This window comes from Aethina tumida, chromosome 5 (genome assembly GCF_024364675.1).
Source record: "Aethina tumida isolate Nest 87 chromosome 5, icAetTumi1.1, whole genome shotgun sequence".
NCBI classification, from domain to species: Eukaryota; Metazoa; Arthropoda; class Insecta; order Coleoptera; family Nitidulidae; genus Aethina; species Aethina tumida.
In genome coordinates, this window is record NC_065439.1 from 22,884,921 (window position 1) to 22,900,708 (window position 15,788).

Genomic DNA, 15,788 nt, shown 5'->3' on the forward strand with positions numbered 1-15,788 from the left:
TGTCTGTGGTTTTTCAATTAACGCTCCCGTAATTTCTAGTTTAGTGCTTGGGTTCGGAGGTTCGGTTCGCACGCGAAAACCTCGGCAACAATTCAGTTGCGTTGTAGCGTTGCCGTGATAAGTGTATACCCAGTGTTTTGTTAACAATTTTATACGGGGTGTTCGAGGTAAGTTTTGATGACTTGGCGGACGTCCGGCGTTTGAATTTACCGCAAAATTTCAACAATGTTGGCCGTACAACGTTAACAAATTAAACTAAATTGTTATCGGCTAAAACAACATACTGTTAACATTAATCAATCAACCTGTACACAGATGATGTGTTACATAGTTGCCAAATAGATGTTTTAGAGTACAAGGTTACGTAATTCATTGGCCTTCTGCTTTCGTCTCCACTTTGCGCATTGAACATATGGACACGTGCAATGCGTACAAGTGAAATCTAAACAGTCTGAAGTTCAGACGCTCAATCACGTATTGTCTTACGACTGTAAAAAGTGAAAAGTCATCTGGTTTGCGTCTTGTTGACCGGAGAACCTGTTTTGCCCAAAAATTTCGTTGTTTTTAAACCGTTTTCGTCGTTTATTTTGTTTTGTCTGGGTCGTGGGGTTTATCAACCCGATTGTAATTATTTTTTTTTAAGTAGAAACAATTAGATAATTAAAATAATACAAAAATAATTGCGACTCATATTTTGGAATTTTCAATTTAAACTAATTGTTTTATCGATGGAATATTTAAATTTATTCATTAATTACACACCAAGTTCGGGAATTACTTACTAGCTCTGTACCTTGTAAAATAATAAAATTTTTATCTTCAACAACGTTTAACCATTAATTTAGCAAATTACATTGATTTACTTTTCTGTTCGTTTCATTTTTCTCTTTGCGGTTCACCTTGGCACTTATTTTTGTCGCAAATTATCCTCACGTTATTCTCAGTATTGCAATTACGTAGAATTACTTTTTTTCCAGAATATTAGTGAATTTAACCAGCTAACTCAATTGTATTTAGCAATTAAAATGTTTCCAAAATTTACTTAAATGTGATAGTTTTGAGTACGTGACAAAAGCATTTACAGACCAAATGGAAATTTCAATAAAATTACCATACAATAAATAGTTATAAAGGAAATCAGGAATTTACAATTTGACGTCGATATGAACGAATAATTATATGTAAAACATTGAAGACGTTCCAACTTCATTTTCTGCTTTTTCCTGTCCTGAATTCTCAACATTCGTCCTGTGTAAAAACAGGTTGGATTTTGAGAATACAGAAACTATTAATATATCAAATTGGGCTTGAATAAATGAACAAACGTACACGTGTCTAAGAAAATAATGTGCAGGTATAAAAGTTGATAATTTGCACGTATTAGATACTTCAAATGGGTAATTGTACCTTCTTATGACGGTATTGACAACGAGTTTCTGTATCAATAAACATGAAAATGTACGCTCCTTCTTGATAATTTTAGATAATTATTATTATGTTGTTTTCTAAGAATACATTCCATCTAGTCAATCGATAATAAAATTACCTTAATTAAAGGGCACACCTAGTGTGAAATTTTGAAATATTTGAAAAAAAAAATAGTCCATACCAAAATAACTATCTCAAATAGGTTTTGAGTTACAACCTTCTAAAGAGTTGCCCTTCAACAGTTAAAAACTTACGTTTACTTCGAGGCTTCCCAATAATATTGTTGGGGCCGTAATTATAAAATTATTTGAATTGATCCAACTCTTGGGTATTGCATTATCCAGTTTGTTTCGATTTTCTATGCAATTATCTATTAATGATAAAATGTAAAAAATGAGATTTTTAATCAAGCAAGTCATACATTAATTTTGGACCTATGATTGAAAATCTATCTGAAATAAATAGACGTTTACTGTCTGTGATGTGCCTTTTAGGTTGGCTAATTAAGCCAACGAGCGCCTCGAAAGAGGGTCGATCATCTCGATGAAGAGCTACAACAGCCCAACAGGAGCTTTTTGAAGAAGAAGAAGAAGGTGAATTATGGGGATAAAAATAGCAGATTATTTGTAAATGTGATATAACATTTAAATCAATCATTTTATCTTTAAATCCATTTTTCAAATTGGGTGCAGTTGTAACTCGGAAGACAAATTATCCGATCGGTTACATTTTTCTGCATATTTTGTATATGTTTCTCTGCACAGTGACCCTCCAGTTTTTTGATTGTTTAAAAAATGTAATTTTGGCAGCCCAAATTTTTGGGCAAAATTTGACACAAATTTCAATTTTTTTTCACAATCGTGGAAAAGGGCATAGACAAGACAAGACTTCTAGTTTAATAATTTGTATCACTCCATCAGTGGAGGACCTTTTTTATTTAGTAACTTGGGAGATAGCGAATAACTCGCCTAAAATTAAATTTGAATATTTCACTATGTATTCATTTTTACACACAAATACATCCTCCAAATTTTAAACGTTTGATGCAATAGTTTTCTTTAAAAAAATCTAAAAAATTACCTTTTTCAGATGTACCTCTTAAAATTGTGAAAACATTCCCTCTTCGTGATTAAAATTGTTTAATTTATGGGGTCGAACTTCAACATTTACGTACACGTACTTAAGAAAGTAATGTGCCGCTATAAAAGTTGATAATTTGCACGTATTTGATACTTCGAGTAGGTAATTGTATCTTATGACGACTCTTATGACGGTGTTCACAACGAGTCTTCGTGTCAAGAAACATGAAAATGTACGCTCTTCTCTTGATAATTTTAGGTAATTATTATTTTAGCGGCACAATCAATAAAAAATTACCTTGTTTTTCGGATAAACAACCAATGTTGTGTCATTGCCAACAATGTAACAAGTATTTCATTAACTGTCCGGAAACATTTCCAGATGTTAATACACATATTTAGTTAATTCAGTTCCTATTCACCGACAAAGGTATTTATTCAAGTTGAAGGATAATTACTGTTTTGATTACACGTCACTACATATAATGCAAAAATATATGATAGTGGCGGCTGATTACATTATTGTTACAATAAAATAAACAAAAACAAGTGAATATTATTATTATTAATTATTTCTGCCAGGTATTAGTGGAAAATATCAATGTTCCACTTGTGTACACTTTATTACTAATTTTAGTACTGGGACTGGTACATACAAGGTTTTTCTTGATGTTAATAAAATTCCTGGTAGTTAAATATTGCACAACGATTTACTGAGAATATTTGCGGGAGGTTAATGTCTTCAGTGTCATCCAGAAGTTGTATAAGTATTTCAGTGACACTGGTTTTAGATACTTTCTTTAGACGAACATTATTTAACGACCTTTAGACAAACAAATATGAGTTTCAATGAAATTCAAGTTATTACAAGTAACAATAAGTTTTTATGTAATCGATATCGATGGGCACGTATTATTTAAAAATGCATAAGTCGACAAATAATCATGTACTAAACGAATAGTATTACATATTTTATTAGGCAAACTGATAAATGATCGTTTTATTTATTTACTGTTATAATTTAATAAAAATTCTCCTTCTAGTAAATATGCATGTATTCCTGACGTACAATTTTGAGTTCAAATGAGGAAAAAAATCAATTTATTTATATTCCTCGAACGCACTTTACCTCATGTCACGGCCATGAAACTATATGCATTTCCTGTAAACTGTTATCTAATTCAAATTGACTAACATACGTTAATTATTGGGATAATTGTTGCTTTTTTAAGATACTCCAGACGTCTTTCAAATTATAAAATTACGTTAACATCAAATTCGAAGGACACTTTTTATATAACCTTCAGTTTGATTCGGTGGGCATCTCCTTTTGTGCACTTGTGAGTCACAATGACTGAGCTAGATATTCTACATTTCATATGATGATGTTTTTAACTGCGGTGGCAAAATAAATTGATAATCGGCTTGTTTTCGAGAATGATGAGCCTAATAACGTCATGATAACATGGTAAATACTGTCTAGTAACTATGTGAATTAATTTATTGTATTTGAACAGTTTTTGAAGAGCGATTTAAAATTGTGCATTATTTTTTAGATACAATTGTTTCCATTTTGACAATTTTTTGTAAATGATCGAGTTTATAAAGGATAAGTTTCATTATCTGATTTTATGTTTATTTAAATAATTTATCATTAATCAGATGCGATAGTAACAGGATTTACCGTGTTTGCTAATTCATATCAGTTGTTATAATAATTGTACAACATATTTTTTTTTATTTAATGTGAACTGTTAAAATAATATTAATCTTCTGTTTCTGTTATTTTATACAGTATTATAATAACTACACTATACTTATTTCTGAATTGAGCTAGACATAAATATGGCTGCTTTTTTAATGATTTAATCTGTGCTATTAAATTTAACATTTTGTATAATATCTTTTTTGCTTATAATTCTGGTCCATTTTCGTGGCATAGACCATTTTTCGAATATTCTACAGGTCTATTCCTTCAGGCTTCTTGATTGCTGTAATGAGTTAATTTAAATTGGTAAACATGATCCTCTACGTTTTCTATAGGGTTGATGTCTGGAGATTGGTGCAGGCAAGACAAAACATCGATGCTTTGGTCTTTAAAACGATCCTTCATAATTTTGTATTTGTGTTTGGGATCATATATTGAAACACATTAAGAGCATCATGTCTTAAATATATGAAAGCAAATTGATTTTTAATATATCCCTATACATAAATCAGTCTGAGGGGATCTACGACAGAAGAATTAAAGTATCCCCATAATATAATTGAACCTTCACCATGTTTCACTGTGGATATAATAAACTTCTTGTATCATTTTGTCCTTGTAAGATGTTTAACATATGTAAAACCATTTTTATAAATTAAATTTAGACTTGTCACTAAAAACTACTCCCACAGTTCTGTGGTCCAGAAGATGTAATCCTTTTCTTGTAGGTCTGGCCTCAAACTAACCATCTTCTCACAGTCCTTGAACTACTTTCAACAAGTCCCATTCCTTCCAGGTTGGCTTTAATTTTAGTTGACGATAAGATTGGATTGTTTTTTGACATTCGAATTATCCAGCCAACCCAATTTTTTTAAAGCACAAAATTAAATTGACCTGTTTCATAGTAGGCAAAATAACAACAGAAAAAACAATAAACATAATAGGTACTGGCATCCAATTAAAGCAATACAGCTCATATTATTAATATATTTTAATACGTTACTATAATTATTGCAATTACTGTAAATAAAAAAGGCGATATTGACTCAATTACTTCGATTCGTCGAATCCCTTTCTCTCCACGTTCTTGCAAACCAGCTTTCCGTAGCTGACCCGAATCGGCTGCCCAAAAACTGCGTTTTTATAATTGGCACGATTAATTTTCCGTTGTTGGACGTTACATGCGTCATTTGGTTAATATTTATAACTGTGTTTGCGAACAATTCGACGTCCACTTTAAACAAGTCCCTCAGAGCACAAGGGTTCTTTGCTTTGGGTATCGGGAACAAAAGATATTTTAACTGAGTGTATAACGTTAAAAAATGTTTGTTTCGATCAGGAATTCCATTTGGATACCCGTTTTTATGGTGAGTTGTTTAAGTGTTAAGTAATTATTGATGAAAAAAATATTCAATTAGTATATTTTGTTGTAATTATTAAAGAAAGTTCAAGAATGTTGTGTCCATTATAGGTATTTATTTTTGTGGCATGGAGATGATTACACATTAATAATTTAGGCCAGGATGGCATTATTTGCGTTTTATTATTGGGTGGTGGAGTCAAATAATCCTATAAATTTGATATTACATTATTAATAGTACCTCATTGTTTCGCGTAAAACTTATTTTTCGACAATAAAATTAAACACTATAATTTTGAAAACGTGGCAAACATTGCGTGGATACTAAATTCTCAATTATTATACAAACACAATATAATTAGCAAACCAAAAATTAAAAATATCAAAAACAATACTAAAACAAGCAATTATCATCGTAGGTTTCATAATTGCACAAACCACTCTTGTAGCAGTTGCAAAACTATTGTTGATAATTCTTATCTGTACTAATTTTCTTTTATCATCACAAAACCTTTCTTTCGAAGGTTTTAAATTCTGCGTTAAAAATTTACAGTTAACAATTTGCCTTGAAAAAATGTTTCCGATGGTTTTTCATTTATGTATTGTTTAATTAATTTTTTTTTGCATGCGTAATCTGCCATTGCAGTTGCGACCTTTTTTGACCCGTTTTATGTATTCATGGATTAATTAGTTAAATGACGTTCCACTAATTATTATTTGTGCAAACGACATTGAATGTTATGTTTATAATTTTAAATATATTTCAAAATTTTTATATAAAAAGTTGTCAAAAAATAAGTATATTTTTTATTATAAATTATATTCGGTAAATCCAATTTTAATTATACTGTGGAATTAAATTAATTATAAATAAGGTTTTGTGTATTTTTCCATTACAGGTTAATATTTGTTTGTTGCAAAACAACCTTAAGTAGTATAATAATTATAATAAGAGAATATATTTATTAAATTTTAATTCCTATGAGTGAAGTATATATTATGGTTATTAAAAATAATTTAGTTCTGCTTATGAATACACCTATATTAATATAAATTTAAACAAACAATATTTTTCGATGACTAATCATTATCTTAAACAACTATTTTAAAAATACCGAGTAATACCTAAAACATGAAGAATAGAAATCAGTACTATTTTAATTGGTAGTACATAAACGGTTTAATATATTTTGTTTGTTTACGATCAAATTTCTTGAATTGATTTCAAAATTAAGACAATATTTACAATTTACAAAATAAAGCAACAGTTTTCTTTAAATCAAAATGGACATTTTCATTACTATCAGTCACAAATAAATATTTACTAATATTCAGCAGTCAACAAGATTATTAAGTCTGAGAAAACTTAATCGGTGAAGTTGACGTGACTGTTCGTAAATGCAAAAACACCGATCATTCCGCGTTATGTTGTTGCACATTGTACGTCACAGCCTCGAGGCTTATTAAAATTGTGAACGCCTAGTTGGTCTTCACTTCACTTGTAACGTTGGACGACGAAGTGCTTAAGGAAATAGAAAATTAAATTGTTATTTATTAGTGGGTGATCAGTTTTTATAAAGATGTTGGGTTTAGAAAATTTTTCTGTTTGGATATCTGTTCTAGTTGTGAGTATTTGTATATATTTTAAATTTTATTGAATCACAATTTTGATTTTTTGTGAATAATAATATTCAATTAAATTATAATTTAATAAATATTTACTGTACAATTTTATTGAATTAATTCATTTAATAATTGGAAATTGCCTAAAAATTCTATTCGTATGTCAAATTTAATTAATTTTTGCCTGACCTTATTCAGTTCTCGTTCAATTATTCATTAAGGAATTCACTTCATTAAATTTGCAATTTTTATTGATTTCAATAAAAATCACATTAAAAAAGTTTCTCATTACATATTTATAATCACTAAAATTTTAATACATATTTATATTTATTGGTTTTAATAAAAATCACATAAAAAATGTTCCCAGTGCATATTAATAATCACTAAAAATTAATTACATATTCACAGTGACGACGGATTATTTTTCATGAAATCATATCAGAGATAACAGTTTTATATTACTAGTGAATTTAGTACCATTCAAAACCATATGATCGTCGGTTCATAGTTCAGTAGCGCTCTGACTGGTGCGCGATTAAGTAGTAAAATTTCTGTAATTTTTATTTTATCAAAACTAGTAAGTTATTTTGGGAATATTTACTATCAATTCATCGACGATATTTCATGAACTGCTGAACAAGTTTCAGTGCTAGATTATGAAAAATTAAATTAGTGGAAATTTTGGAACTTTTAAATCACTACATTAATAATTATTACTTTGTTATAGTTTGGTAACACAATGGACGAATCCGAAGCATCTGTGGGTACCCAGCAAATTCCCCAAGTGTCAGAGTCGCTGATCAGTCCACTCGATATATTTCTGGTGGTGGTGCTAATTGGCGTTGGATACTGGTTGATCCAAAGGAAAAAAGGCAAGGAAGCACTGGCCGCCAATGGAAGATCATATTCCATACAGTAAGTCCTTCATTTTAATTGGATTAAAACATATTTTATATTTCGTTTATGTGGGTCACGGTTTCGGATAACTCGAAATTTATTTAAATGTTTTATTTTTACAAAAAAAAACAAATTTACGTTTCACTTATTAAAATTTTGATGCTTTTTATTCGTTTTGCAATCTTTCAAGTGTTCTATAAAAATTACCTTGCTATCTGAAATTTTTATAAATGTTATCTATATTGTCTTCTTATCCCCACATTTACAATAATATGTCAATTTGATGACGCATCGTCTGGAATGAAAATATTTATTTTAAATTTGAATATTTAAAAAATATTTTTGTAACATTATTGTTGTTTATTTCAGACCCACATCTATTGGACTTCAAACGACCAGTGACAATTCCTTCATCAAGAAATTGAAAAGCTCCGGAAGGAGCTTGGTAGTCTTTTATGGCAGTCAAACTGGCACAGGCGAAGAATTCGCCGGTCGTTTGGCCAAAGAGGGTGTTAGATACAGGATGAAGGGTATGGTGGCCGATCCTGAGGAATGTGATATGGTAAGTTTTCATTTCTTATCCCTAATTGAAATTCAGATGGAGTTTTTTCTAATTTGTTTATAAATTACTGAAAACCCATTCAAATAAATAAGTTTAAAAATAAGGATTATATAATATTGTCAAAATTGTTTAAGGATAAAGAGTTATCTACTGTTATTGTGTAAAAAATGTTTGGGCAAGAAAGTACAATCATTAAAAGTTCACTTACTATCTTTCTACTGAATTTTAGTATAAACAAACATTAATATCTAAGCATAAATTTTAATAATCATCATTATGACTGAGCGTTTCGATTAATCTAGTGTTGTATATAACTTGACAACATATTATGTACTTTTGATTCTGGAATTCCTTTATACAATAATATTACCTCAACTAGACCTCTTTGTTATTCTGTTATTGTTTTCAATTTTACAATATCAAGTTTATATTTATTTGCAATGTATTTTTTTTTTGATGAGGCATTACAGACATCTGCTGATTGTACAGCCGTTGCTGAGTTATAAAGTACATTAGGATACAAAAATAATTATCCTATAAGATTTTTATTGTCAATAATCCGTTAATTAAACCCTTTAATTTTTATTCAGGAAGAGCTGGTGAATTTGAAATCCATCCCCAATTCCCTGGCCGTATTCTGCCTGGCAACTTACGGCGAAGGCGATCCCACCGATAATGCCATGGAGTTCTACGAATGGCTGCAAAACGGTGACGCCGATCTCACCGGATTGAACTATGCCGTGAGTTTTGTTAATTTATTTGTTGTTCCCGCAGTCAATGTCACGTGCGATCTGCCGCACACGCTTCTCTGGTTATACACGTGTAGGCAGTGTGCAAACGATCGAGATTAATGCGTTGCGATTTGTTTTTTCGGGATGTCAAATTTGTTTGTTGTTGTTCTAGCGGTTCTTAATGCCGAAGGCTAAATTTAGTTTCCATTTTTGTCATGGGATGTTCCTTTATGGACTTTTCCTGGCGATTTAACAACAAATTATGCTAATACCTTTTTTACTTATAAGTATTAGATTAATTAATATTTATGAAATAACAAAACTTGCATTTACTATTAATCAAGTCTCAAAATTATTATATTAATTTATGTAATGGTTCTATTTATATTCAAAAAAACACCATAGATATTGTAGAATTATCTTATCTGGAGTAAGTACAAACACGCACTTGCTTTTAGATAGCAAATTGTCCATTTTCAAACAGAAAACAATATTAAAAAATTATTATTACCCAAAAAAATAATATTTGTTTAACTAATGATAGGTATTAAGGTAATATTTTTTTAATGCAAAGCCAAATAATTCCTGCAATTTAATTAAAAAAATTACATAACATTACAATTAAAAAACGCATTAAGCTTTAAAACCGATATCTGCAAAATACCGCAGAAAGTTCATTAGCAATTCGAAAAAGTCTTAAAATTCACGTACAAATCAAGAATTACTGACGTTTAGAATATTCTCAATGTCAGTCAAAGTTCAATGTCGTTAACCGCTGAACACAACAATTTAAATAGACACTTAATGGGGAGATTTTATCTAATATCCCTTTTCTAATATTAGCCAAATGGCTGAACAGAAATTATCTATTAAAATGTCATTGGCAATATATTGGTATTGTAATGACACTTTAATAATAGAAACATTAAAATTTTATAGCAATATAAAATTAATTTCACGTGATTTTAATTAAATTTTCGTTGAATTTGCCTACGTGACCAAAATAACGTTCATTTTTTTAATATTCAAGCAAAATTCATTACCGCTAATGTTTAAGTTGATAATACAAATTATAACTTGTAAGGTACATGTTGCTTAGCAAGTTCAGATACAACACATGTAACGTCCATCCAATAAAGTGTAAATAAGGTTCGTGTAAAAAATATTTAATTGCAACATTCAAGCACCTTAAGAATTGTCATCAGATAAATTACATTAGATGTGAATAATAATTGGGAATTAATAGAAAGCGTCAACATTGAATGTACAATTTTAGTTAACTATATATAAAAGAATTTCATGGTCGCAAATGCAGATATATTTCCTTTAAGTCACCAATTTCAGAAACTGTAACAAATTAAACTTTGAACACCTATATAATGTGCATGCCGTTATCATAATGAATAATTTACAGTAATTAAATACCATTGGAATTTTAAATTGGGATTGACGAACTTGTAAATGTGTCCTTACATGGAAATTTTAAATACTTATGTTTGTAGAATTTATAGATATAAGTGTAGTTTATATCGTAATATGTGCAAATAAATTTAATTAGAGGTTCTCATTATGTTTAATTAATTATTTTACAGGTGTTTGGTCTTGGTAACAAAACTTACGAACATTACAACCAAGTTGCAATTTATGTCGACAAGCGTCTGGAGGAACTCGGTGCTACCAGAGTGTATGAATTGGGACTCGGAGATGATGACGCCAAGTAAGTTACACAACTCATACTTTAAACATAACATTAAACACCTTTTCCCAACAGCATTGAAGACGATTTTATCACATGGAAAGACAAATTCTGGCCAGTCGTTTGCGAGCACTTCGGCATTGAATCCACCGGTGAAGACATCAGTATTAGGCAATATTCGTTGCAAGAATTCACCGAGGATGTACCCGATCGAGTGTATACTGGTGAAATGGCCAGGCTCCATTCACTCAAAAACCAGAGACCGTAAGTGCAAATGTGCACATTTTACGAACATTATTTTAACTGACTTGATTTCTTCACAGTCCATTCGACGCCAAAAATCCATTCATGTCAAGAATTAAGGTCAACAAGGAATTACATAAACCCACTTCTGACCGTTCCTGCATGCATATTGAATTTGACATTGAAGGATCCAAGATGCGTTACGATTCTGGCGATCACTTGGCTGTCTACCCCATCAACAACCTCGAGTTGGTCGAGAAAATCGGCAAGCTTTGCAACAAAGATTTGGACACAATCTTTACTTTGATTAACACCGACGAAGAATCCAGCAAGAAACATCCATTCCCTTGTCCTTGTTCATACAGGACCGCCCTTACCCATTACTTGGACATTACCATGAATCCCAGAACTCACGTTCTTAAAGAATTATCCGAGTACTGTTCCGACCCTGCTGAAAAGGAAAAACTGAAGCTGATGGCCGGAACTACTCCTGAAGGCAAAGCTCTCTACCAACAATGGATTATCTCTGACAACCGTAACATCGTCCACATTTTGGAGGATCTTCCTTCCTGTAAACCTGCTCTTGATCATCTTTGTGAACTTTTGCCCCGCCTTCAACCACGTTACTATTCTATCTCATCCTCCCCCAAATTGTACCCCAACACTGTGCATATCACTGCTGTAAAAGTCGAATACAAAACCCCCACAAATCGCATAAATAAGGGAGTCGCAACCACTTGGTTAGCTGAGAAACTGCCCAAGGAGGACGATTACCCTACTGTACCAATCTTCATCAGAAAATCTCAATTTAGATTGCCCACTAAACCACAAACGCCAATTATTATGATTGGACCTGGAACTGGACTGGCTCCATTCAGAGGATTTATTCAAGAGAGAAACGTTAGCAAAGGAGAAGGTAAACCTGTTGGAGAAACCGTTTTGTATTTCGGCTGCCGCAAGAAGTCCGAAGATTTCTTGTACGAGGATGAACTAGTCGAATACGAAAAGAGCGGACTGCTTAAGTTGCATTTGGCATTCTCCAGAGATCAGAAGGAAAAGGTATACGTCTATCACTTGCTGGAGAAAGAAGCCGAAGAAGTCTGGAGGATTATTGGAGAAAATAACGGTCATCTGTACATTTGCGGGTAAGTTATTGAAAAGGCAAAGTTATTAAAAGTTAAATAACAATATTTTTTTACAGTGACGCTAAAAACATGGCCGCAGATGTCCGTAACGTTATTTTGAAGATCCTTCAAGAGAAAGGACAGATGACTGAACAGAAGGCCCAAGAGTATCTGAAGAAAATGGAAACGCAAAAACGTCTATCAGCGGATGTGTGGAGTTAATGGATTCGTTTTATAGAGATTTTATTTATTTAGAGTAAAGAATTATTTAAGGATGAGTGCTACCAATGAGTCGCAGTGCCGGATTGTATTTTTTTAAAATAACTTTTTAATACAAGACTTTACTTAAGTGGACCAGTGTTGACTTGACAAATTACAGCTGATTGATGGTGCCTATTTTGTACATATTTTTTAGAATTTAATCATTCCTATTGTTTATAACTATTTTTTATAATTAAATGGATGGGTTACACATGTTGCTTGTTATAAAAAATATATATTACAAATTTATATATACAATTCGCGTAAAAAAAGAAGGATCTATTTTTACTATTGTATTATAGTCCCAATATTGAAAGCACACTTTTTTGTGTCCATATTTTTATGTAAAATAAATTATTGATTATATAAATTATCAATGGATGCCTCTCATTTATTACCTTTTCAATTACTAGATAAACAACTAATTAGTTATAATGAAGTAAAAAATATTGCTATTTATAAATCAAATAACACTGATGAATATATTACATTTAATTACTTGGATGTCAGATTTTTTGTACTGGATGGAATAAATTCATGAAATAAAAGACAATTTTGTTAAACAGAAGCCTTTAGTTTATTATAAACCACTAATAAAAAATGAATAGAGTGGAGTAACTATAAATACAAAAGAATTAATTAACCTAATGAATAGCAATAAGACCAGACTCTAGTAGTTTTTGTATCTTAGCGGCGATGTCTGGATTTTTAAGATGGTCTTGTAGTGCTCTGGGATCATTTTGCATCTGCTCCAAGATAAGCCTCATCGCCGGATCTCTCAAGATAGATTGTACCTCCGGATCGTTCATTGCTCTCTGTCTTATTTTCTCTGGATCACCTCCAGCATTTGAATTTTCAATGGTACATGCTCTGTATCCTTGTAAAGCTTCTGCATTGTTTGGATCAATCTCCAGGGCTTTTTGGAATGCGGAAATTGCTTTGCTGGACTGTTGCATACCCTGAAGAATATGACCTTTTCTGACCCAGCCCTTAATAAATGTAGGTTCCAATTCTACACATTTGTCACAGTCTTTAAGACCTAGATCGAAGGCAGCTAATTTGGTGTAGCACGCCGCTCTGTTACTGTAGAGTTTGGCGTCATCTGGATTTCGTTTAATTGCTTCTGTGTAATGCTTAACGGCAGTGGCGTAGTCTCCTTTCTTGAAATATTCGTTTCCTGCAAAAAAATAAAATATTTAATATAATATACATGTCAGGGTTATTGAAGAACTTACCAATTTCCTTTTCTTTAGCAGCTAATTCTGGATTGATATAAGCCTTTTTCTCTTCTTCCTTGATAATTTTCTCAACATCAGACAATAAGGTTTTAATTTCAGGTGTTCTGTGTTCCGATAGCGATTTTTCGTAATAAGTTTTAGCAGTAGTGTAATTTTTCATTTTCTTATAGGCATTACCAATTCTCATTAACGATTTAGCTATCAATTTAAAATCAGCACGGTTTTCCCTTCCAATTTCTATGCCCTTCTCACATTCCTGGATACATTTTTCATACTCTTTCTGTTCAAAATATACGGCAGCTAAGTTATTGTAAAAAGTAATATCAGTAGGATCATGTTCAATGGCCTGTTTGTAATGTTTAATAGCACTATCAAATTCCTTCTTCTTGTAAAACGAGTTACCCAATTCCTTTGCCTCCTTAGCTTTCTTCTTGTTTTCAGGCAGTTCTGGCTCTGGTTCCTTTTTGGGCTCCGGCTTCGGTTCCGGTTTTTTTGGAGGGGGTGGAGTGTAAACCGGCTCTGAGGTGTCCATCGGTTCGTCCTGACCGTCAAGGCCCAGCAACACACTTAGAGTGGTCAACACTCTGGGGTCTTGAAGCTGTTGGCCCATCAGGCTCGGATTTTCCTGAAGTTGGCTCAACAGAACCAAGTAGCTGGGATCGTCGAAGTAGGCTTTGGTGCGTGGATCGTTGCGCAACTTGGGAATTACGTCCGGTCCCTTAAATGGATTGGGGAACTGGTTCGTGGATCGAGCCTTTTGCATCCGCACCTGAAGTAGGCAATGACAATTTGAGTTATTTAAATAAAAAATTTATTTTGAAAATAATTAATATACATATATATATAACATATAAAAAGTAAACATCATATGGTGAAAATAAAACGTGTATATTTGCCAAAAATTAAATTACTCTATTTACATAATGAAATTGTAATTTTCTTGTAAATCACCATATAATTATTATTCTATTAATTTTTGGGGCTGTTTTTTATATTGATATTTGTAAAAGCTTATAATATTCATTTTTGCTTTAAGCAGTTTTTAAATAATAACCAATTTTAACTGTAATTAATAAAATCTCCAGGTTGTGATTCATAGTTTTGTTAAATCACGCTGATTTTGTTGTTAAATGTTGAAATCAATGTAAACAAATGTCATAGGTAACAAAGTTATTATTAAGCAAAACATCGGTTACCATCAAAATGTCAAAACATACCTCATTCAAACCATCCTTCAATTGTTGGTTGTTAGGATCAACTGTTAATCCTTTCTCATAAGTCTCAATTGCCTCATCATGCCTTCCCAGATAAGCAAGGGCTGTGCCTTTTCTAGAATATCCTTTGGACCAGTCAGGCTTAACTTCGATCGCCTTTTCCGCATCTTTAAGCGCTAAATCGTACTTGTTAGCTTTCGCATAAGCAGCAGACCTGTTTGAATACAAAACGTGGTTCTTGCCATCTAAATTGATAGCCTCTGTGTAGTATTTTATGGCCTCATCGAGTTTGTTCTCAGAAAGAGCGGCGTTTCCTTTATCTTTCAATGCGGCGACCTAGGATAACAATGCGGTTAATTTAGTTTTGTTGTTTTAGATTATACGCCGGCATACAACGAAACGGGAGCACTTACCTCTGCCATTATTGTTAGTGAATTGTTTATGTCAACGGTGGTGTATCAACGACTACACTGGTGCCTTGACTTTAAGATATTGGAAATGTGCGGCTTACGTTCCAGAAAGTTCTTGTCCCTTCTACACTCGGCCTGTCAAAGAGTTGCCTGTTTTGTCAATAGATGGGGCTTTCGAGTGTGTTCCGTAAATTTTAATTAATACAAAAAT

At 31.9% G+C, this 15,788-nt stretch overlaps 2 protein-coding genes across 5 annotated transcripts; one reads left to right on the forward strand and one right to left on the reverse strand.

Moving 5' to 3' along the window:
- Positions 1–5: 5 nt before the first annotated feature.
- On the forward strand, positions 6–13,092 carry LOC109594501 (NADPH--cytochrome P450 reductase). Of its 4 annotated transcripts, none has more exons than XM_020009723.2 (8): positions 6–167; positions 7,929–8,116; positions 8,468–8,660; positions 9,251–9,400; positions 10,984–11,108; positions 11,163–11,351; positions 11,411–12,475; positions 12,532–13,092. In XM_020009723.2, exons 2-8 carry the CDS (start codon positions 7,941–7,943, stop codon positions 12,674–12,676), a joined length of 2,043 nt encoding a protein of 680 aa, XP_019865282.1. In that variant the 5' UTR covers positions 6–167; positions 7,929–7,940; the 3' UTR covers positions 12,677–13,092. The 4 variants fall into 4 exon arrangements, with proteins under 4 accessions (XP_019865282.1, XP_019865281.1, XP_019865279.1 ...); XM_020009722.2 differs by lacking the exon at positions 6–167 and adding an exon at positions 5,451–5,582; XM_020009720.2 differs by lacking the exon at positions 6–167 and adding an exon at positions 7,043–7,200.
- Positions 13,093–13,268: 176 nt separating this feature from the next.
- LOC109594503 (stress-induced-phosphoprotein 1) lies at positions 13,269–15,736 on the reverse strand. The gene is made up of 4 exons (XM_020009726.2): positions 15,581–15,736; positions 15,171–15,503; positions 13,951–14,722; positions 13,269–13,892 (listed from the first exon to the last, which is right to left on the reverse strand). Exons 1-4 carry the CDS (start codon positions 15,587–15,589, stop codon positions 13,360–13,362), a joined length of 1,647 nt encoding a protein of 548 aa, XP_019865285.2. The 5' UTR covers positions 15,590–15,736; the 3' UTR covers positions 13,269–13,359.
- Between the last annotated feature and the right edge of the window lie 52 nt (positions 15,737–15,788).

Bases quoted from the DNA above. Each gene is read 5' to 3' on its own strand.
- LOC109594501 (XM_020009722.2), top strand. From the start codon at position 5,538: ATGTTTGTTTCGATCAGGAATTCCATTTGGATACCCGTTTTTATG. The intron at 8,117-8,467 runs GTAAGTCCTTCA...TGTTTATTTCAG, and splicing joins GGAAGATCATATTCCATACA to ACCCACATCTATTGGACTTC. The intron at 9,401-10,983 runs GTGAGTTTTGTT...ATTATTTTACAG, and splicing joins TCACCGGATTGAACTATGCC to GTGTTTGGTCTTGGTAACAA.
- LOC109594503 (XM_020009726.2), bottom strand. The intron at 14,723-15,170 runs GTATGTTTTGAC...TGCCTACTTCAG, and splicing joins TGAAGGATGGTTTGAATGAG to GTGCGGATGCAAAAGGCTCG. The intron at 13,893-13,950 runs GTAAGTTCTTCA...ATTTTTTTGCAG, and splicing joins TGCTAAAGAAAAGGAAATTG to GAAACGAATATTTCAAGAAA.